This window comes from Puma concolor, chromosome A1 (genome assembly GCF_028749965.1).
Source record: "Puma concolor isolate L17-30 chromosome A1, mPumCon1.1.hap2, whole genome shotgun sequence".
In the NCBI taxonomy this organism is placed as follows: Eukaryota; Metazoa; Chordata; class Mammalia; order Carnivora; family Felidae; genus Puma; species Puma concolor.
Genome location: NC_141667.1, coordinates 5,816,481 through 5,837,207, shown reverse-complemented (window position 1 = coordinate 5,837,207; position 20,727 = coordinate 5,816,481). Strand labels below are relative to the sequence as shown.

The 20,727-nt window shown below is 46.3% G+C and overlaps 1 protein-coding gene across 4 annotated transcripts in view; it reads right to left on the bottom strand.

The window, feature by feature from the left end:
- Nucleotides 1–20,727, bottom strand: part of ADCY2 (adenylate cyclase 2) — a 415,997-nt gene that overhangs the window by 198,575 nt on the left and 196,695 nt on the right. For 3 of the 4 annotated variants that reach the window (XR_015240410.1, XM_086675806.1, XM_086675797.1), the window contains exon 4: nucleotides 4,081–4,230. The exons of the other annotated variant lie outside the window; for it this stretch is intronic. Coding sequence is in view for 2 of the 3 variants with exons in the window: in XM_086675806.1 (XP_086531932.1) it covers nucleotides 4,081–4,230 (150 nt within the window). In the remaining variant the exon portion in view is untranslated. The remainder of the gene's footprint in view (nucleotides 1–4,080; nucleotides 4,231–20,727) is intronic. 4 annotated transcript variants of the gene reach the window in all.

The window sequence follows — 20,727 nt, the reverse complement described above, 5'->3', positions numbered from 1 at the left end:
GACTTCTAACCTCCAGAACTGTGTGAGAATATATTTGTTCTATTTTAAGCCATTATGTTTATGGTAATTTGTTACAGCACAGCTAGGGAATGGATATGTCAAAGTACTAAACAGACTACCAGGCACATTATGAGGATGTAAAAAAAAAAAAAAAAAAAAAAAAAATAGTTACTTCTTGTCTCCTTTCCCTCATGAAAAAGGGCCAAATCTAGCAGCCCAAATCTAAAACATCTCCAACAACACTTTTTCCTGGCATCCTAAATGACTTACACAATACATTCAGCAATGCCCTAATAGGGCCTGCTATCGTATTAGGATAAAGATGGGCACGTTCATTATTCAACCATGAACACAAAAGGATCAGTTATTCATTTCACTGATGTCCACAGAGAAGAAAAACAATTTTGCCCCCAAGGAGAGCCAGAAAGCCTACTGGTTCACTAAACCCCCACCTGGGGTACAGATCTAGGTTCATCAGGGGTCCATACCTCGCTTGACTAGTATTTTCTACTAGAATGCGTAATTCTGTCATATTCAGTCTATAGCGTGGCTCCAGATGAAGGCAGACCATGTAAAAACGCTTTGAGTTACACCACTTTAAAACAAAGACAACATAGAAGTTGAAGAGGGTTTATTTTCTTTCTATAAAAAAAAAAGAAAATCCAGTTTTTACTACTTCAGAGGCAAAATTCATTTCTACTGCCCATGCGGTTAGGAGAGAAATTCTTGTTTTGTTCTGAATCCGGCTCCTATCAATTCCTGAGAGTCTATTACATACTCCAGGGAAAAACACCCGCTGTTTGCTCAGGTTTGATAAAGAACCTTCTATTGCACTGAAACTGTGCTCAAGACATGGCTGAGGCTTTTCCTGCACGATGTGAGTCTTGAGAAAAAAGTCGAAAGGCCTAAAGGTGGCCTCGGTGCTAATGCAACGCCTTACATTTCCCACCTAGTGAAAAAATCATAATTTTCAGTGTTTCTATATGAGAGCACTTTTAGGGCAAGAATATAACTCTGAGAAAAATCTCTGCTAACATTTTTCATTCTCTCCTCTCCCCCAATCTCATAGCACAAATAGTCACTTTATTCAAACATGGTTTTTAGTCTCTAAAAATTCATCTCATTTGCATCTAGGAAAAATATCACAACATTTGAAGGAAAGAAAGTAAAGAGCTGAGCAATGCTGAAAAGGTTTCAGAATTCCTAGACACCTCCCAACAGCATCAGCTATTACAGCCCCCAGCAGGTTGCATGAGGGGGGCTTGCTGGGCTCACCTGACACTGGCCTTCCTCTCCAAGGCCCGAGGTCAGCGTGGGTGAGCTGGGAAACAGGCCCAGTAACTATCCAAGATGGCGGCCACTCAGCCTCTGGAAGTGTCAACTCCCAATGAGGCAACTGCCAATATAGAATATTCGAATGGATGGCATTTATATTGTCCTAATAGATGCTGAAACAAATTCTTTTGCTCAGCATCCACCCCTATCATTGAATTAAGCACTTTGAAGAGTACTGCCGTTTGCCGTAGTGATGTGGATGAAGCAAAGGTGGTTTGTGGTAAAGGGTGGGCAGAAAGGGACACGTGGAGCCCTCGGACTGTCATTTGGTCTGTGGCCGTACCAGGACTCACGGTCTCCGGACTCACCCTCTATATGAAGGACATACAGGTTGCTGTTGGCTAATTTTTTTTTTTTTTTTTTTGTATTTCCTTATATCTGGCAGATCACATCTTACTGATTTTATTAACTAAAAGAAGATTCTGTTCCCACTTAATTGCATGCCAGTTTCAAAAAAGTCTAAGCATTCACTCTAATTCTAGAAACACATTTTCCAAAGCCCTAACAAGAAAAGTACTGCATTCTGGGCACCAGACCCTGGGAGCTGACTCCCAACATCAATAGCAAAACACATTTGTGGTGTCAAATTATATTTTATTAGACATCTTTAGTACAAGGTCTTACTCTTCTTTCAAAGTGTCCCTCTTCTCTAAAAGGTCCCTTTTTAAAAAACTAGTAAATGTCCTTATAATACTTTATGGTACCTCTCATGATTGTCCCATAAAGCCTCAACACACAAGATGTCATAGCTCTAATTCCTGAGCTACCTAAGGTCCAAGTGTGGCCACCAGACTACTCGGAGGCCACAGATCACCGTGACAAGAGTGACACCTGGTTCTGGGGGTTCAGGGACTCTTCAGAGAAGTATGCAGTGCAGATGAGGTCAGTAGCCTGACTTACTGCTTTTGCCAAAGCTGGTACTATAAATATTAGGTTACATAATCTGTCTACTTGGAATTTCAGTTCCCTCAGGCTCCATGCGATTTTGAAGTAGATTCTGGAGGTGATGGAAAAGAAAGTTAAATATGCCTGTCAGAACCAAACTGATAGAGTCGCTACTATTTGGGAAAGGAAACCATTTATCCTCAAATGTTTGAAATCTACAGAGAAAACAATCATGAACACTAAGTGCTGCCTGTTGAAACTGTGGAATCTTCTAGAACCCAGATTTAAAATGTTACTGGACACAAGTATATGAAAATATACTGGATAACAGCCCCAAATTAACAATGGTCTATAACTCTTAATGTTGAATCCGGAGTTTGATACACATAGATATCAAAGAATTAAACATTCATTACTGGAAACCTTTGCTATATGGGTTGTAACAAAATGCTTTTTAAAATTTAACTGTGAGATTTGCTAGTGATACCAGTGAGAATACAATGTTCATGGCCGTATCCTGGTGCCTAGAATCATGCCAGACACAAATTAGGTGCTCAGTCAATTTTTGTTGAGTGGATGAAGTGAAATCAACCCACTGTTTTCAAAGAGGAATTTGATCACTCTTCATCAGTCTATACACAAAAGTCTAGCATCAAAACCTAAAGGATGCTTTTTGGGGGGGTGGGGGGGAGCGGCAGAGGGGGAGAGAGAGAGAGAATCTTAAGCATGTTCTGTACTCAGCACGGAGCCCACCGTAGGGCTCGATCCCACGACCCTGGTCATGACCTAAGCTGAAATCAAGAGTCAGATGCTCAACTGACTGAGCCACCCAGGTGCCCCTAAAATACACATTTTTGTTGCTACCGTGATACATTTTGGTGTAATTTCATTGAATGGACTAACTCGGTACCACTTAACACATAATAGTGAAACATCTTCCATGTCCCAAATACTGACTGCTACCAGCACAGGCACGGTGATGAATGCTCTCCGACAGGTGGGGTGGGGTATTCACAGAGTCCTGCTAATCACCACCTTTAGACACGGGGACTGGGGTCCCTGGTGACAGATACATAAACCCAAGAAAAACAAAGCCAGTCACGTGATGCCCCGCCGCCACCTGAAGTTAAGCATATTAAATACAGGGCCCCTTGTGTATTTATGGTTTCCCCTCCAAAGCCTATCTGTTTCACCAGCTCTCCACCATCCCTGATGACACATGGCTTTGCTCGCCACACCTCCTACTCGTCTTCCTCTCTCATTCTTCCAATGCTTTGCCGTAACCTGTGTATTTTTCTGATGTGCGTTTCCACGCCTCCCCCACAACGGTCACCCCGGGACAGTCCCAGTCACGACAGCGAGCTCCCTGCTGCACCCTCCACCTCAACTCCCATGACCTCCCTCAGGAACGACTTTGATTATTTCCTCCCGCGGGGACTACACGGTAGGCACTGTAGGAAGCAGTGTGCCGGCGCAGAGGGAGGAGGCTCAGATTTCGGCTGGGGCAGACGCCATCAGAGCCCTGTGTTTTCGTTCAAGTGAGCGTCTCGACAAAGCGTCACTGATGATGATGATAATGACTACTGGAGTTTCCCCATCCGTGCGATGATGGCCACTGATGTGACACTCGCACGTGGGTGATCCTGAGGTCACTGGGGCTGGGTCTACAGATGCCATCCCTGCTCTTTGGTCTCTAACTCCGCCAGGCACCCGGCCCAAGGCTGGGCGCGGGCAGTCGACTGCTCCAGATTCTTTCTGATGCCCCACGATGAGTGAAGGGTATTAACAGCATCAGCCTAACAGCATCCTCCTAATCATGCCTCAAGTAATGGGGAAGCGAGACTGAAACACGCACGTTACCTGCTGACGCTTTTCAAATTCCAGCTTGATCCGGGACTTGATGCAATTGCACGTGTCCTGGTACGTCTGCTGCAGAGCAAGTTCCATGAGGTGCTTGTGATACGCTCCCGCCAGGTTCCCACAGATGAAAATGATCACGTTGGCCAGGATCTAAGAAGACAGAGAGAGCCTCTCAGTAGGGCGAGCGTTCCTACCTCTTGAACACAACAGTGGCAAAATGCACGTTAGCAACAGCAAGAGAGGGCTCGGCAGGGAGTCCATTTTATTTGTTTCCAAACTAACGTTTTTATCTGCTTAAAAGAAACAACCATCACCTTCAGGGATTCTAGCCCCTTCTTGGATCCATGCCCTTGGACGGATGACGCCGCAGTCGCTCCCTTGTCTTTAAGCTCAGCCATGTGATTTTAGTAGGAGTGACTGGGTGTCAGAGCCCAGACTCAGATGGCCCACAATGTTTTTTAAAAAAGAAATTTTTTTAAAATGTTTATTTATTTTTGAGAGAGAGACAGAGCATGAACAGGGGAGGGGAAGAGAGAGAGGGAGAGGCAGAATCCGAAGCAGCCTCCGGGCTCTGAGCTGCCAGCACAGAGCCCGATGCAGAGCTCGAACCCACGAACCGTGAGATCATGACTTGAGCCAAAGTCGGACGCTCAACCGACTGAGCCACCCAGGCGCCCCTGGCTTGCAATGTTTTGAGTGGTTCTCTTGTGCTTCATCAGAAAAAACATAACCTGGCTAACACACTGGTTCCAAAAAAGACTCATGGAGCAGAGACAACCAGAGAGCCGACAGTCTACTTTGTGTGCCGCTGAGATTTTGCGGTTGTTACACAGCATTATTTCAATTAATAGGTGACTGATCCAGGCTGCTGATCACCAACACTGTACTCCCTGAGCCTGGATAAGTGATATTCCCTATTATCCTCTGTTGAGGTAAGAATATGGCAGATTCTTAAACCATAGAACTCTTTAGTCTTTTGATGATAAAAATTCATGTCCACCAAAACTGGGGGGGGGGGAGGGAGGGACAGAAAAATATAAAGAAAAACTAAAAAGAACAGCATGATAGTTCTGCCCAGGGAGCACACCTCGCTGTCCGTTATGTCCCTGTCCCCGCCCCATGACCCTCTGCATTCTCAAACTGTGGCCAAACTTTGTTTTGCCAAGACCTCTATCTTGTTCCAAAAGGACCAAATTCACTCTGAAGGCAGTGTCTTACTTTTGCTTTTTTTCCTAATGCACATTCATCCTGTGGAAACAGGGTTTCGAATGCTTAACTACCATTCAGTTCTATGAGTACACAATACGTCAGTTATATCCATACTGTTCGACATCGACTTTAATATTCCTTGCATCTGCATAATTCTGTAGTGGTCACCCTCACGTATAACGTTTTGGCCTCATAGTTCTTTCATCTTTCCCTTAGGTCAATTCGTAAAACGCACGGAGTCAAAAGCCACGACTGTTTTTAAATTTTTAATACATGTTGTGAAGTTGCTCTGAGGGAACATTCCACTTATATTCTTTTTTTAAGTTTATTTATTCTGAGAGAGAGAGAGAGCATGGGAGGGGCAGAGAGAAAGAGAGAGAGAGACAGAGAGAGAGAGAGAGAGAGAGAGAGAATCCCAAGCAGGCTCTGCACTGTCAGCACAGAGCCGATTGCAGGGCTCAGACCTATCAACCGTTGAGGTCACGGCCTGAGCTGAAATCCAGAGTCGGCTGCCCAACAGGCTGAGCCACCCCACCAGTTATATTCTCACTTATATTCACTATATATTCACTTATATTCTCACCAAAGTGTGGGACACTGTCTTTCCAGTGTGTGCTCTTATCCAGCACACTACGGACGCAGGGCAGGCGGTAGTGATACACAAAACAGATTAGCACGGGTTTCGCTCTTACGTGTTTAGGGCAAGACCCGCAGGTCTGTCGGAGGATGGGCGGCCACAGCTGGATAAGGTGCCCAACCCCCCCCCCCCACACGGCCTCGTGGCTCCCCAAATAGGGTGCTAATGGCCCTACCAACAAAGGCAGGGTGCCGGCTTCCAAAAGCCCTGTTTTCTCCTCCAAGACCTTCTGGGTCCCACTGATCACGTGACTAGAGAGGCTGAGAGAAGGATCCAGGCCCCATGGGCTAAGTCTCCGCTCCCCCCAGGGGCCTTCTCTCACCCCCTCTCGTCTCAGCCCACGGAGCCGGTGGACCCACGAGTCCCCCTGCTGGGGCAACTCAGGGGAGCGGTGCCAGGACCGTGTGGCCCAGATCTGAGGCCGCACCTGCAAACAGTGGTAACGGCAGCCTTAAAGGGGACGTCCCGTTCTCTGTCCACCTGACGGCTTCCTCACTCTCCGCAGGTTCTGAACACGGGTGGGAGGCGGGACTCCGCAAGCCCTGGGGAAGCCGTTCTGGGGACAGAGGGGACAGCAGGACAGAACTAGAAATGGGAAGAACGATCTGATGAGCTTCTCCCTGCGAATAAACAGACGCCCTGCAGCAGGAGCAGGGGAAGGGTAGCTCAGACCAGAAGGGCCTTCCAGGAGTCCACCGCCCACGAGCCTCACAGTCCTGGAGGCGGGCAGCCCCTACAGCCACCCGCGCTCTCACCGTGGCCCCGGAAATGTGCCGTCACACAGCCGCACGTCTTCTTCCTCCAGCGGCGTGGGCGGGTGGAGTACTAACCTGCGTGTGCGTGCTACGTGCGCATGCGGTACACTTGTCATGCGTGTGCACGCAGTAGGGGCGTGCAACCTGCGTGTCATGCGCGCGGCGTGTGTGACCTGTACGCATGACGTATGTATGCGACACGTATGTGTCTCTGTCTCCATGTGACTTGGGTGACGTATCTGTGTGTGTGGTACAGGACCCAGGCGGCGCCTGAGACGCCCGTGTGCATGCCGCGCGCGACGTGTGGCTTTGCGTGACACGCGCGTGTGCGTCCCTGTGCAATACACCCCGTGAACGTAGGACAGGCATGTGATCTGAGCGAGAGGCACGTGTGCTGGTCACGTGTGTGTAAGGGTGAGCAGCGGCCCAGAGCGGGGCTGGGAGGGCGGGCGGCTGTCCTCGCGGGCATTCCCACGCCGGCCTGGCCGCACGGGGCTCTCCGCGCTTGCGCACGTCACCTCCGCCAGTGTCAATCCCGCGAGCACGGGGCGGAGCCGGCGGATGTCCTGGCGTGCCAGGAGAGAGGACGCGTCCCCCGGCGGGGTTAATTCCGGCGCCCTGCCCGGTGGCGCGCCCGTAATTCAGCCCCGCCGCGCCCTGCTCCTGCGCAACGACCGTCTACTTTGCTAAAGATTCTCCGAAGCTGGTCCCTGCTGGATTCGCTTTGAAGGACCAGGCACCGAAGAATGCAGACACGGAGGGGAGCCGACGCAAGCCAGGCAGCTCCGAATTCGAGACTGCGACCTCTTTTCCTTAAGAGGCGCAGCTGAAAAGTAACTTCGTGATTATCTAGGAGGGATTGGCCTCCTTCTCCTTAAGAAAATGCCTTGCAAGCAAAGTGTCAACATTTTAGGAAGTCCGTTCCTCCAAAATGAGTACCAAATGTGAGCAACGGAGCCGGATGATGCCATCACCTGTCCCCAGGAGCCCTGCCCTCAGCAGGATGCACGAATGGGACACTGCTCTAATGACACTGATGCCACCCACTGGGATGGCGAGCCCTGCCTTCTCCTGTATTCTTCTGAGGATCCAGTTTGTCCCTTCCGCATTCTCCTGGTCCCGGAGCAGGGCAGGGGGCGGGCTCTAGTCCAATGGCAAGGCTGCCCCACCCCGCGGCCCTGCGATGGGGGGGATCTCTGGTCCCTGCCACCACCCCCTCCCCATGGCTGAGGCTGTGCACCCCTCAGGAGGGACGTGGCCACCCTACTCAGGCCAGTCAACCCCAAACTCTCAGCTCCCACTTGAAGCAGCAGGACGACTGAACTTCCGTTTTGAACAGCCAGTTGCATGGAGGCCCTGGTCTCAGCGGAACCACTGGCCACAAAGGTCACAACTCTTTGATTACTGCTGTCTCTTCCTCCCACACACGAGGGCAACAGGCCACCTCCGCCCATCTGGGAACCGCTGTCTCCTCCCTGTGACACCCGGTGCAGGCCAGCACAGCCTCCCTGCGCGACTGTCACGGGGCCAGGTACCCGTCCCCCCAGCTCACTCCAGCATTTGAGTGATCCCGTCTAGACTGCATTTGTAGGCTGAAGCCTGGATTTCCTGCGGGCCTGCTGGGCCCCTGCCCATCGCCGGTGTGGCTCACCAGGCAGACGCTTCTTGCTGATTAGAAAGCCCTCCCAACATTCTACAAGGGGAGCCTGTCTGTCTGAGGAAGGAAGAGGCTCTCTAAAGACCGGTGTGGCTGCTCTCCCAGCACTGGTCTCTGCCTGACACAGTGTGTTGGCGAATCTGCATCGTCACGGAACCTAAGGAAAAGCCATGTGTTCTGGATGTCGCATCGCTTCAAATAACACAGAATTGGAACGCTTCCTGGGCTGTAGATCGTTGGAAAGAATGCATTCACCAACTTCTATTTGGCTATGCACAGGGAAATGCTTAAGAAATAAACAACTAAGGGTATTAATGCCAAGTAAAATACGATACTTTTCTGATGGAAAAATGAATTAAATTAAATTTTCTGATACATGGTTTCATCCTGAAATACTGAACCCTTCAGATTAATAGAACTGGCCCCGGCATTTTAATAACGACACAAATTTGCAAATGTGATCGATGTCCTAAAGCGTTTTTCGTTCCAAACGGTGCATTCATGTAATGACATCGTATGAAACCTGGAGCACCAAGGCAGTGCTGCAGTGAACATTTTCTTTTCAAAAATAATATCCCAGCATTTCATTTTCCAGAATCCTCTTAGGCAGAACACATGATAAAAAACCCTATTTTCACAATGTTGGATTTGTTTTATAACATCACACCGTCGTGATGCCTTCTTTTATCCTGTTCCTTCATTTAACTACTTTTACATCTGTCAGGAATCAGGAGAGAGAACTTGGCCTCCCACGAGCCGTCTTGGAAGAAAACAAATTGTTTAGGGTGAAAACAGCCGTCACAAGTTCACCCTGAAGAGTCAAAGCAGGCCTTGACATGGAGCATGGCCCCAGCACCAGAGTCTGCAGAAGCCTGGTTGCGTCACTCCCCACTCCCCACCTGCACGTTACATGAGGGGGGTCATCCTGCGACACTGCTCAGCGACCCTCAGAACCGATCAAGCCAAACACACCTTGCAACTTTTCATCCTCGCAAAAATCCAGAAAATAAAACAAGCAGGAGAATGGACATGTGTTGTTATTTCGTTTCATAGGCAAAGAGACGGTCTAAAACACTCGAACACTTGAGGGCAGGCCCCCAGGCCAGCCAAGGCTCTCCGGATGATCCCTGAGCAATGCCACACCGCCCCAATTCATAAGGGTCAAACAGCTTCATCCAGCACGATCCCACCCTCTACTAGGGTGTGGGGAAGGTATCTCTGAAGAGTTGTGTTACATTGTAAGAAGCGCCTAGTTTTTTCCTTTAGAAAGCATCTGTATCTTATGCTGTAAAGCACTTCCATCATCTAAGTTATTTTAAGCGGCTGTGTTTTGGAGGCCACCTGTCCGTGGAGCTTTTAGCTGGTGGGGCTGGCATGTCTGTGTATGTTCAAAGGAAAGTAACCTGGGGGTCAGGTTCCTCCTAATGGATCATGTGACCAAGAGCAAAGGATCTGAAGGGGTAGCTCACTCGGAAAGAGAACAGTTAAGTGTGTGGAGTTCGCTGCCTTTAAACATCTGAGAAATTACCACGTGGCTCAGATGACCACTCAGAAACTTGGTGACTCTGAGATATAATGCATTTTAAAGAGTTCGATATGCCCACTCTTAATCTTATGTTAGGGGATGCAATCTACAATGTCCACAGAGGACAGCAAGGCACACACACGAATGCTGAGGGTAGGCTCCTGGGAATGAGTGGGTGACCACCACTTAATGACATGACTTCTCCATGAATTAACAGCAAGGAGTCGAAGCAGAAAGGATATTATTGCATTTGAAACAGGTCATCAGCTTAAGGCAAAGCAGATCATAAATATGCAAAAACACCAATTATAAGTCAAAGGAAAATAAAAGGAATACAAGAACGTGATGAAAAGAGCTGCAAATGAATATTCAGCAAGCTCACTGCATCTCATAAGCATCAAATTTGGCTTAAATAAAACAATGCTCTCGCTTGAGGAAGAAAATGATGGGGTAGAATTTTCCTTAACGGAGCTCTCAAACATGGCTGCGGAGAATCCCAATGCCATCTCCTTAGCATTCCCTGTGACCCCCAAAGAATTAAATTTGCTATAGGCCCTGGTCTCAGGATTTCTGCTTGTTATCATTTAGTGCTGACCAGAAATACTGTGCTTTGGCTAATAACATCCAGTGATCCTGACGTCACGTGTTGGAAATCTAATTTAAAATCCTTCCAAATGAATAGGAGTACAGTCAGAAATGAAGTGTGGTGGACTGGATGCTTGTGTCCCCCCCCCCCCCCCAACTCATATGTTGAAACCCTAACCCCCAATGTGATGGTGTTTGGAGATGGGGCCCATGGGAGAAATTCGGGTTTAGGTGACGTCATGAAGTTGGAACTCCCCTGATGGGATTAGTATCTTTACAAAGACAGGAAGACCCCAGAGTCCCCTCTCTACCTCATAAGGACACAGGGAGAAGGTGCCATCCTGGTGACCATTCTCATCAGGCATCTTGATCTGGATGCCCCAGCCTCCAAAATGGAGAAATAAATATCTGTAGTTTGCACAAACCCATTGGTGGTGTTTTATCATGGCAGCCCCAGCAGACTGAGACAGAAAGGTGTAACAAAACTTGCGAGACCTACCACCTCAATGGTGGGCATTATAGGGCTCGGAGTTAAAGACTGGAGTTGAAAACTGGGGTGGGGGGGCAGATGCAATTTGATTTCCTGCGCAAATGACCCCTGGAAACAGACAGTGCTGCTGGTTGTGACTCTTAGCATCTATTCTCTTTCATGTTACATCGGTTATTATTAAATCTTTTTTAGCATACATTGTGTTATTTTTCCAGCCACATTTGGGCTGAAGGATAAAGAATCTCATATATAGATAGGGCTCAAGTCCAATAAAACTGGGGGGATGTTTGAGACCATTGCTTGCCTCAGAAGCACATGGGCCACCAGCTCATTACAAGCCAAAGAAAAGAGATAAGCCCAGAAGATACTCAAGACCTTCACAGAAAGTTCCTCCCATGAATGTAAGTCATCGAGAATGCAGCTTCCCAAGAAAGGAGTGCCGACTTAACTGCTCAGAAAGCCAAACTTGTACTTCTCAGCTCAGGGTCTACAAATGTGAAATCGATGGGCAGAGGGCTGGCTTGATTAAGAGTTTAGAAGAACAAACAAGAAACAAAACACAGTTTCCAATGTCCTGAACTCTGTAGGAAAAGACTACACTAGCCTCCCTCCATCAAGATTTACAGCTCACTCTGCTTTCCATAGAGGAGGATGCTTCTCTTGTCTATTCTATCATTGACTTCAAGAGCATGGAACAATATTAGCTTTCGCACTTAGCTCCTCTCCACTATGGCAAGAGAGAAGACCAAACAAATAAGTTGTATGAGAAGGAGGGAACCACCACTATTAGAACTCACATTGAACTTTCCTGGCATCCAAAGGGGGGCCCTCCCATTTCCTTTGTATTGTGACCTATTCTGCTGGCTGTTTCTCCAGAGCAATGCTACCAGACATTTCTCTCCCTGCTTCCTTCAGTGTCAACAGAGATCTGCCTCCAACTCTTGAGAGAACCTCATGACAAGGCTCATGTCTGTCTGGTCCTAAAACCACACAGGGACGTGTGGATGACTACACCTGATGTTTTGTTAATCAACGAATCAATGATAAACTGAAATTTATACCTCTGCTAATATCCAATAGAAATCATTATCATCTTGGTCTTTGGGAGTTCAAATGGTTGAAAGGTTAATTATCCCAATGAGGTTCTACTATGCTTATTTCAGAAACTCAGTGGACCAAATGGTCCTGGATCATCCAAGGGGCCATGAATTGCAGGTCTCTGAATGTTCCCAAACTCTCTCTCCCATATGTAAAGACACATGCACAACAGAACACATTTTAAGTGCTACATCCCAATGGTTTTCAAAAGTTTAGAAACATGTAATTGTGTACTAATTAAACCCCAATTTTACTAGCCTTAAGTCAGCTCTCCAAAGGATCTTTACCAGGTGATACAGCACAATCTGCCTAATTCAGGCGATTCCAGTGAACTTAAAAGTGAAAACAAAGAAGAAACCTTAACACACGTTAGTTTGGACTTTCATCAATTTAGATCATCTAATTAACCTGAACCCATGAAATCTGGCTTCATTTAAACACCATAAAAAATTCTCTTCATTCATCACGACTTTATAGGTGCTATATTTGATCTACATCCACTCGTTAGAAAATTTAAAAGCCAGCAGGTGTTTGGATTGGGCTAACGAATGTGACCAAGGCTATCAGGCATGTCAATCCATGCAGCTTAGTTCTAGATGAAATGATCATCCTACTTCATGGTGCATGTGTGAGATCAATATTTCCTTTCAAGTACCACAGCGTACCGGAAGGGAGGAATGCCTTCAGTGGATACGCGGGGTTATTTCTGCACTGATGGTCTATGTGCAGTTCGCACTGTGGCATGTTTAAATCCCGTTTATAACCTACACAATACTAGGTAAATTTAGAGTTAAACCAACCAAGCACAGTGTACCCTTCTGATTATGATTGGCCAAGAGGACATCTTATTAAGGTAAACAGACCAAAACGTAGGTATCAAATGTAATGTGACAACAGAGGGACAATGGTCCGGGGGTAGAGGCCCAGCACCACAGGGATGGCGTGGCCAATCTTGGGCATGAAATTAAACGTGATAACAGTAGGTGTGTTCACAACTAAGCAATGGGTTGCAAAATCCTGCAAAAACAAGACTCCAAATACAGGAGAAGCAAGGAGCACTGTGATTAACAAGGTCTACTTTGAAGGGGAATGGCCTTTTTAGTAAAGGCAAAAAATGTTCCACAAAGTCGCACTATAATTAAAAAAAAGATGTGGGTGCCTGGGTGGCTCAGTCAGTTAAGTGCCCAACTTCAGCTTGAGTCATGATCTCACGGTTGGTGGGTTCGAGCCCCGCGTCAGGCTCTGTGCTGACAGCTCGGAGCCTGGAGCCTGCTTCGGATTCTGTGTCTTCCTCTCTCTCTCTCTCTCTCTCTGCCCCTCCCCAACTCGTGTGCTCTCTCTCTCTCTCAAAAATAATCATTTAAAAAAGAGATAGCTTCCTGGATGCATACACTGAAGGCTTCTGTGACTAGGAAAAAAAAATTCCTACTACAAATTAAACTTCGGAGGTTTCATTAATGATACCAATAATAGGAGTTTTAAAGTTATATTATTTATAAATTACCAGAGAATCCACTCAAAAGTTAAAACGTGCATTCCTTAGAAATTTGGGGCTGATAGTTCTTTGGAGGAAATGCCACACAAAGCCAATGAGGGGTCAACAGGAACTGAGATGATGCATTCAGTAAACCACCTCATTCAAGGAGCCTTTACTGAGCATTCATTTACGATCAAGTAAATTTTACACCTTCTCCCCATGAAATCAACTTCATTGGAATAAATTCAGTAAAACAAACCAGCAAGAAAAGTCAACAGCGCAAACAAACAAACACAGGCGGTAAGAAGCAGGCTGGTCATGAGCTGGGCAATGAGATTCCAGCTGTAGCTGCCAGGCTCTGGGGGGGACCGCAGGCTCCGCCATCATGGGGGCTCACAGCTAGCTGTCTTTATGAGGAGAGTGCTGTGGCTGAAGGAAGACTTCTGATAAACCGAACACACTTCTTCCAACATGATTACAAAATTTTCCTTGCACACAAAATTTAACCACTGAAACCACTAATGCAGAGGCTCCCACATTTTCCTATTTCACAATGCTCTTTGTGGCTCATGAATCTTTCATAGCATTTCCTAGGCCAAAGGAAATATCCAAAAGTACTGTTTGTTAAGTAGTAAGGTCCACAAGAGTTGAGTATATGACCTCACAACCTCGTAGTTGTTGGGGAAAGAAACCCCAGGTAGATACTGAAATAAAATGTAATGTTTTTATTTCATTCTTAGAAGACCCAGGGACTTACTCTGGGCCCTCAGTAGCCACTGAGCTGGTTGAGCATCACGTAACTTCACAAGCCTTGGATTCCGATTCAGCACTGCCACTCGCAATCTCTGTTCTGCCTTGATTTCTTGAATTTTCGTCACAACGCTTGCCCAAATCCCAGCTTTAAAGTGAAAGGAATGTAGTGTCATCTAACGTTGAAACCACGAACTACCGTGAGTTCGTGGTTTGCATGGTGTCTGCCAGATACGGAGGGTTGCTATGTTTCCCTTGAAAATTTAAAATATTGGGAGGCACCCCAGCGGGTGCCTTGGCACACAGTTTGGGAAACCACATCACTGATGACCTACAGGCTCAACAAAATAAATAGATATTTCGTTAACTAGAACTGAAAGTGTTATTAAAATTACAATGCCTGTGCTGCTTATTTTCTCCTTCATAAACTCTGAAAAGGTATGCTTAGTTAGACCAAAAATATAGGAGATTTGTTGGGAGCTTACACAACAGTGTTAGCTTCTCCTAAAAAAACCCAATCTGAATGTATCATTGCGCAGATTTTTAGGAGATACAGCTCAAAGTAGGTAACTTTTATAGGTGTAAAGTCCTCTTTGTGTCAGTTTTGTGACTGATGTCTGGGCAGGGAGGAAGGAGAACGTTTCTGGCTTGGGTACCTAGCTCTCACGTTCACTGATGCAGGAACTACACGACAGGGAGATCGTTTGGGGTAAAAGCTGGAAACATGTCATGTCGTGATAGAAGGAGAAGAACAACGTCTTCATGTGTCACTGTCGATGGCAGGTCCCTCCTCCCCAAGCCTCCGTGACAAACAGCAGGGATCTGCTCTCTACCCCATGAGTCTGGTTTACAAAGGTTTCCAGACGGCAAGCTTCACACACACGTTTTCAGCTTACAAGAAGAATAAGAGAGAAAGCCCCGACCCTCTTCTGGGTCTGTCATGATCATATTTTGAAATGCTAGTGTTTCCAAGTCTAAATGCATTTCTGGGATGAATTAGCATGCTTCCTGAGGGTGTGAATAAGTCTTGTAAGCCAGGGAGGAAATAAACCCATCCAAGGCTACTAGAACTCCAAAGAACAAGTAGAAAAAGTTAAAAATCTTCACTTCCGTTTTCCAGCGGGCACATTACGTAAATAAACTTGCCCGCTAAAAAACCAAAATGACTTTTAACGATTATCATTTATCATTAATCATTTAATGGTTAATAAAATGATTTGATGAGTAGTGTCTGCAGTCACTAATTGTTTTGAAGTTCATTTATTTGAGAGAAAGAGAGAGAGAGAGCGTGCGCACACACAAGGAGGGAGACGGAGAGAGAGAGAGAATCCCAAGCAGGCTTCACATTGTCAGCACAGAGCCCGATGTGGGGCTCGAACTCACCAACTGAGAGATCATGACCTGAGCCAAAATCAAGAGTCAGACACTTACCCGACTGAGCCACCCAAGCGCCCCCACAGGTACTAATTTTTTAAGGACCAAAATAAAGAATGGAAATCCTAGTTGACAATTTATGATTCTCCCTTTGTTTTGTATCACGTATAATAAGCCAGGCCTTAATTGATTAGACCAAGATTCAGTATCTCACAATGTATTTTGACTATTCGAGAAACACCGCAATGCCTTTCTTTATGCTTGAACAAGACTATTTACAGCATGATATTAAATAGAAGCAGCAAAACAGTTTACCGAATGTTTGAGAAAGACAGAAGAGTCTGAGAATCGGCCTTCACACTAAAAGGAGAAGAGACAGGCAGCGTGGAGCTTCCCGTGGTCAGGTGGTCCTGTGTTGTTTTCCTATCAGGGAAATTAACATGCTGGGCTTGCTACAGGGCATACCTTTCACAGCTCGAGAATTTCTACAGCCAATCACTGCACTGAAAGACATCGAGGAGGAAAATTAAGTGCCAGGCATCAGGACCACATGGCAATAGAAATGGAACGGGTGAAAACAATTTGATTTTAAGAATACGCATTAAGAAATGGCTTTGTTTAGATGACAACCAAATTCCACAAAATGCAAGCAAAATCGTTTTTAGCCTCCGAGCTCAGGAAAACCACACAGACCTGGACCATCACCTGGGTTATCAATGGTCTCCAGGCAGCGGGGATTCCAGGCTCTAGCTCATTCCCGACTTCCTCCGTGTCATCAATCTCTCCCAACAGCAGGCAAGGGTGCTTCTGACTGCCCAGTCCCCTCTCTTACCTCACACAACCCGTCCTTCTTCTCCATTTCTCATTCTCCCTTTGTGGCCAACTCTTAAAGGCTTGTCTACTTGAGCTCTTTCTACTTCTTTGATTCCTGACTCTCCATAGTCCACTTCTAACTACGTAGCAACTCCAAGATGCCACTCTTGTCAAAGTCACTGGCCCCTTCCAGTCCCTCCCTCACCCCCATCACCGGCAGCTGGTCACTTTCTCCAGCCCAGAGTCCCCATCTCTCTGGGCTTCCTGAGCTCCACGCTCCCTGGTATCCGCCTGACCCACAGACTCCCCCACTCTGACTCAGATGTGACACTCTCCAGGGCTCCATCTGGGTCCCCAATTTCTCCCTCGCAGGGTCATCCATGCACCTGGCTTCTTCAACCCCACCTACATGGCACCAACCCCCAATGGCAGACCTCTAGCCCCGATCTCGCTCGTGAGGTCACAACTCAAAGCATCTCCACTTTAATGTCTGCCCAAAACTCCATCTACAACCTGCCCCAATGTATCTTCAACTTCTATTGATGTGTTACCCCCACTCCACTCCAGGTACCACACCCTCCTTTGGGGTCCTCCAACTTGTGTGTCTTGGCAGGCCCACGGCCTTTGCACACACAGCTTGCTTGGCCTGAGAAAGCCCCTTCTTGCCCCTCTTCCCATGTGGGACCATCCTTCTGACCTGTGGCTTCTATGTGAGCTCCTCTCTGGCATGTTCTCTGATTGTCTCCCTGTTACTCACCAGCGCTATGCCCAGCGATTTCCTCCAAGATTACTTCGCCCAAGAAAGGTAATCATTTGTATTTATCCATCTGCTTATTGCCCGTGTGTCCTACTCTTCTCTGCAGTCCATGAGGGCAGGGACACCATCTTTCTTTTTTCTTTTCTTTATTCTTTCCTTTTATTTTCCTTCCTTCCTCTCTCTCTCTCTCTCTCTCTCTTTCTTTCTTTCTTTCTTTCTTCCCTTACGTATATATTGGGTAATTCGTAAAGGGTCTATCATGATGTGTATTTGGTGAATATTCTTTGAATGAATGAATATAATCCCTTATATCCACATGCTTCACCACATCAGAATTGGAGAGATCATAATTCAAATACTGAATACAAATATATCCCTTCATTCAACAGATATTATTGAGGGACTACTAGTGTTCAAGGTGCAGGGGCTGTAATTTTGAGAAAAAGGACAAAAATCCTTCCCCTCATGGCGCTTACATTTAAATATGAATTTTGGCTTCAGATCAAACTTCTTTTTCTGCCTTTCATATTTGGAGATAAAACTTTGTCATCGCTTTGGAAGATGTTATCCCTAATACCAGGCTTCTGCCTCGACATATACCTAATGTTCAGCAAATCCATGCAAATGGTATCTGGACAGGCATGAAGAACTTGGACCCAGAATTGTCCTCTCAGAGCTAATCTGGAAAGAAAAAATGCAGTATGTGTGTTGTCACCTGAAAGAGAGTGAAACTCTCCTAGGGTGACCAGATTTGCCTCTGATCTGTTGGGTAAACGAAAACATCTAAAGAAAAGATATGTGTTAAAAAGAGGGGGTTGAGTGGGTGGCGAAGATTTTAATTCTGGAAGCACAGAAAAAGGCCAGTCTCTGGTGAAAACAGTGCCGTCCAGAACAGATGGCCTCTTGTCAGCCGATTCTAGTACCTGGCCCACCTCGCTGGTGCATCTTCCCAATGGAGTGCATACTTAAGGATTGCAGAAACTGATGCATTCTCACCGGGGGCCATATCACCCTCAAGGAGAACACTGCTTCATGGGGAAAGGCAAGAAAATTACTTTTTTAAATGCATAATAGACGGACATGCACGTGTCACTTAAACAGATATGCAGTATTCCTGTGGTAGTAAGTTTTCCGTTAGTTGGGAAAAAATATCTAAAATGGCTCTTCGGGAGAGTTACAATGGAGAAGAGTCAAGCAACATTGCCTTAAATGTCACCTGTGCTATCTCCATGCTCACGGGTGACCTCTGGATAAGGCAGTTTCTTGCTACAGAGGCAGAAGGTGGGAGGTAGTTTGAAACAACTATCTGGTCTACCCAACAGTCGTCCGCTAATGACAAATTAGGAAATGAACTCTCTGGGTTTAAACATCATCCATTTTCACTTTTGTTAGAGCAAGTCTGCCTCCTAAGTTTGGCAAAGTTTGATTTACTAACAAGAGTGCACTTCGGAGCTCTCCAGACGGAGGGCTACTCCCCGGAGGGGCGCATGCTCCCAGGTGGACATACTGTACCTTTGTAGGCGGGCCTCCCCAGGAGACACATCTTCTGACTGATAACATCATTCTTCAAATTAAGATCAGCTTATCCCTGACTCCATCAGCCACAGATTTAAATACATTCTTAACCAACTATTTCCCATCTGGTAATGCCTATAAATCACACCCGATTCTGTAAGTGACCTTTGCCATCTTTTAGAACTATGGTGAATCTAATGAAAACATCATGATCACATACAAATGCAAATTTCAGGCACAAACTATGCTCCATTTAGGGAACTGAAGACTTCCATTTGAAAGCACACTGCAATTGTAACTGCCATACAAATACCTCTTCTGGTTTGTCTTTAGGAATGGAAAAGGCTTCACCAAAGTGCTTTCCAAACAAGAGCTCACTGAAGAAGGTTCTGATACTGGCTGTGCATTAGAGTCACCTGGCATTTTAAAAAGATATGTACATGCCTGGGACCCATGCCTGAAGAGTCTGTAAGTTATTATTGTTTTACAATAATTTTCCCAGAGGAATACGTTGTGCATCACGAAAGGAGAAACTAAGGATAGATAGAAGTAGATGACTAACCTCGAATACTGCCAGAACAAAGAAACAATTCACATGGAGAGAAGAGCTGAGAACATAATAATGGATGGAATAATGGATCATGTTAATGAGGATGTGCTTCCTCCCTCCCAGGAGGTGGGCTTCGCTATTCAAACTAAAAATGTGAGGTGTAGTGTAATTGTTTAAACCAAAGGAAAGACACCCTTCCCCTCATTTAGGGGGGCCTGGCGCCGACCTGGAGAGAGATAACCCTGTCTTTGGAGGGTAAGAACACGAGCCTGGATACAGCTGAGGCTGAGCGCTGGGGTTCGGTCAGGGGAGAGAGATGGAAGGAGGTTCATGAGCTGAGCAAAGACCAACCTCAGATACTCACGTCGGACGGACCAATGGGATTTCAGGAGACCCACAGGAACAGCTGAACTAAGGCCAGGGGAAGGGATGGAAAACACTATGTGCATAGTGTGACGTCAGGGAAATATTCTCGGGAGGACGGGCTTCCCTGTAACTTCCAAAGGAATATTTTGAATGCACTCGTCCAGGACTACAGAGCCCCTACCCACACTGCACCTGTAAGTTCCATTTTGAAAGCTAGCAAACATTCAGTAGTTTCTAAGACAAGCGGAAAACCAGTTAAAGTTAAAACCAGTTACTAAACCAGCCTTCTGAACTTAGATGTCGTTCTCTTGTTCTTTTGTTAGCGCGTGTCGGCATCCCAGGTCTGATGGTGTTTGGAGAGCAAACCCGATAGTTTGGATGGATAAGGGGATTATACTTCAGAGCCTGCAAACATGCAATCTTGCCATTTGCAACCACGTGGATGGACCACGAGGGCATTATGCTAAATTATTAAGACAGAGGAAGACAAATATATGATTTCACTTCTATGTAGAAACTAAAGATCAAAATAAACAAAACAAAGGTCAAACCAGACACTTTAACACAGAGAACAAACTGGGGCGCCTGGGTGGCGCAGTCGGTTAAGCATCCAACTTCAGCCAGGTCACGATCTTGCGGTCCGTGAGTTCGAGCCCCTCGTCAGGCTCTGGGCTGATGGCTCAGAGCCTGGAGCCTGTTTCCGATTCTCTGTCTCCCTCTCTCTCTGACCCTCCCCCGTTCATGCTCTGTCTCTCCCTGTCCCAAAAATAAATAAACGTTGAAAAAAAAATTAAAAAAAAATAAAAATAAAACAGAGAACAAACTGATGGGTCACAGATAGGAGGCGGGGGGCGGGGGGATGGGTAATGCATAGAATATACGAGTGAGGTATAGAATTGTGGAATCGGCATGTTGTACACTTGAAATGGATATGACATAGTATGTCAACTATACTTCAATAACAATGAGAAAAGAATGCTTCCAGGTGGAGCCTTCACTAATAAAAAAATGCTGCATTTCAATGGTCCCTGACTGGCGTGGGGCAGGGGGGGCACCTGGGTGGCTCAGTGGGTTAAGCATCCAATTCTT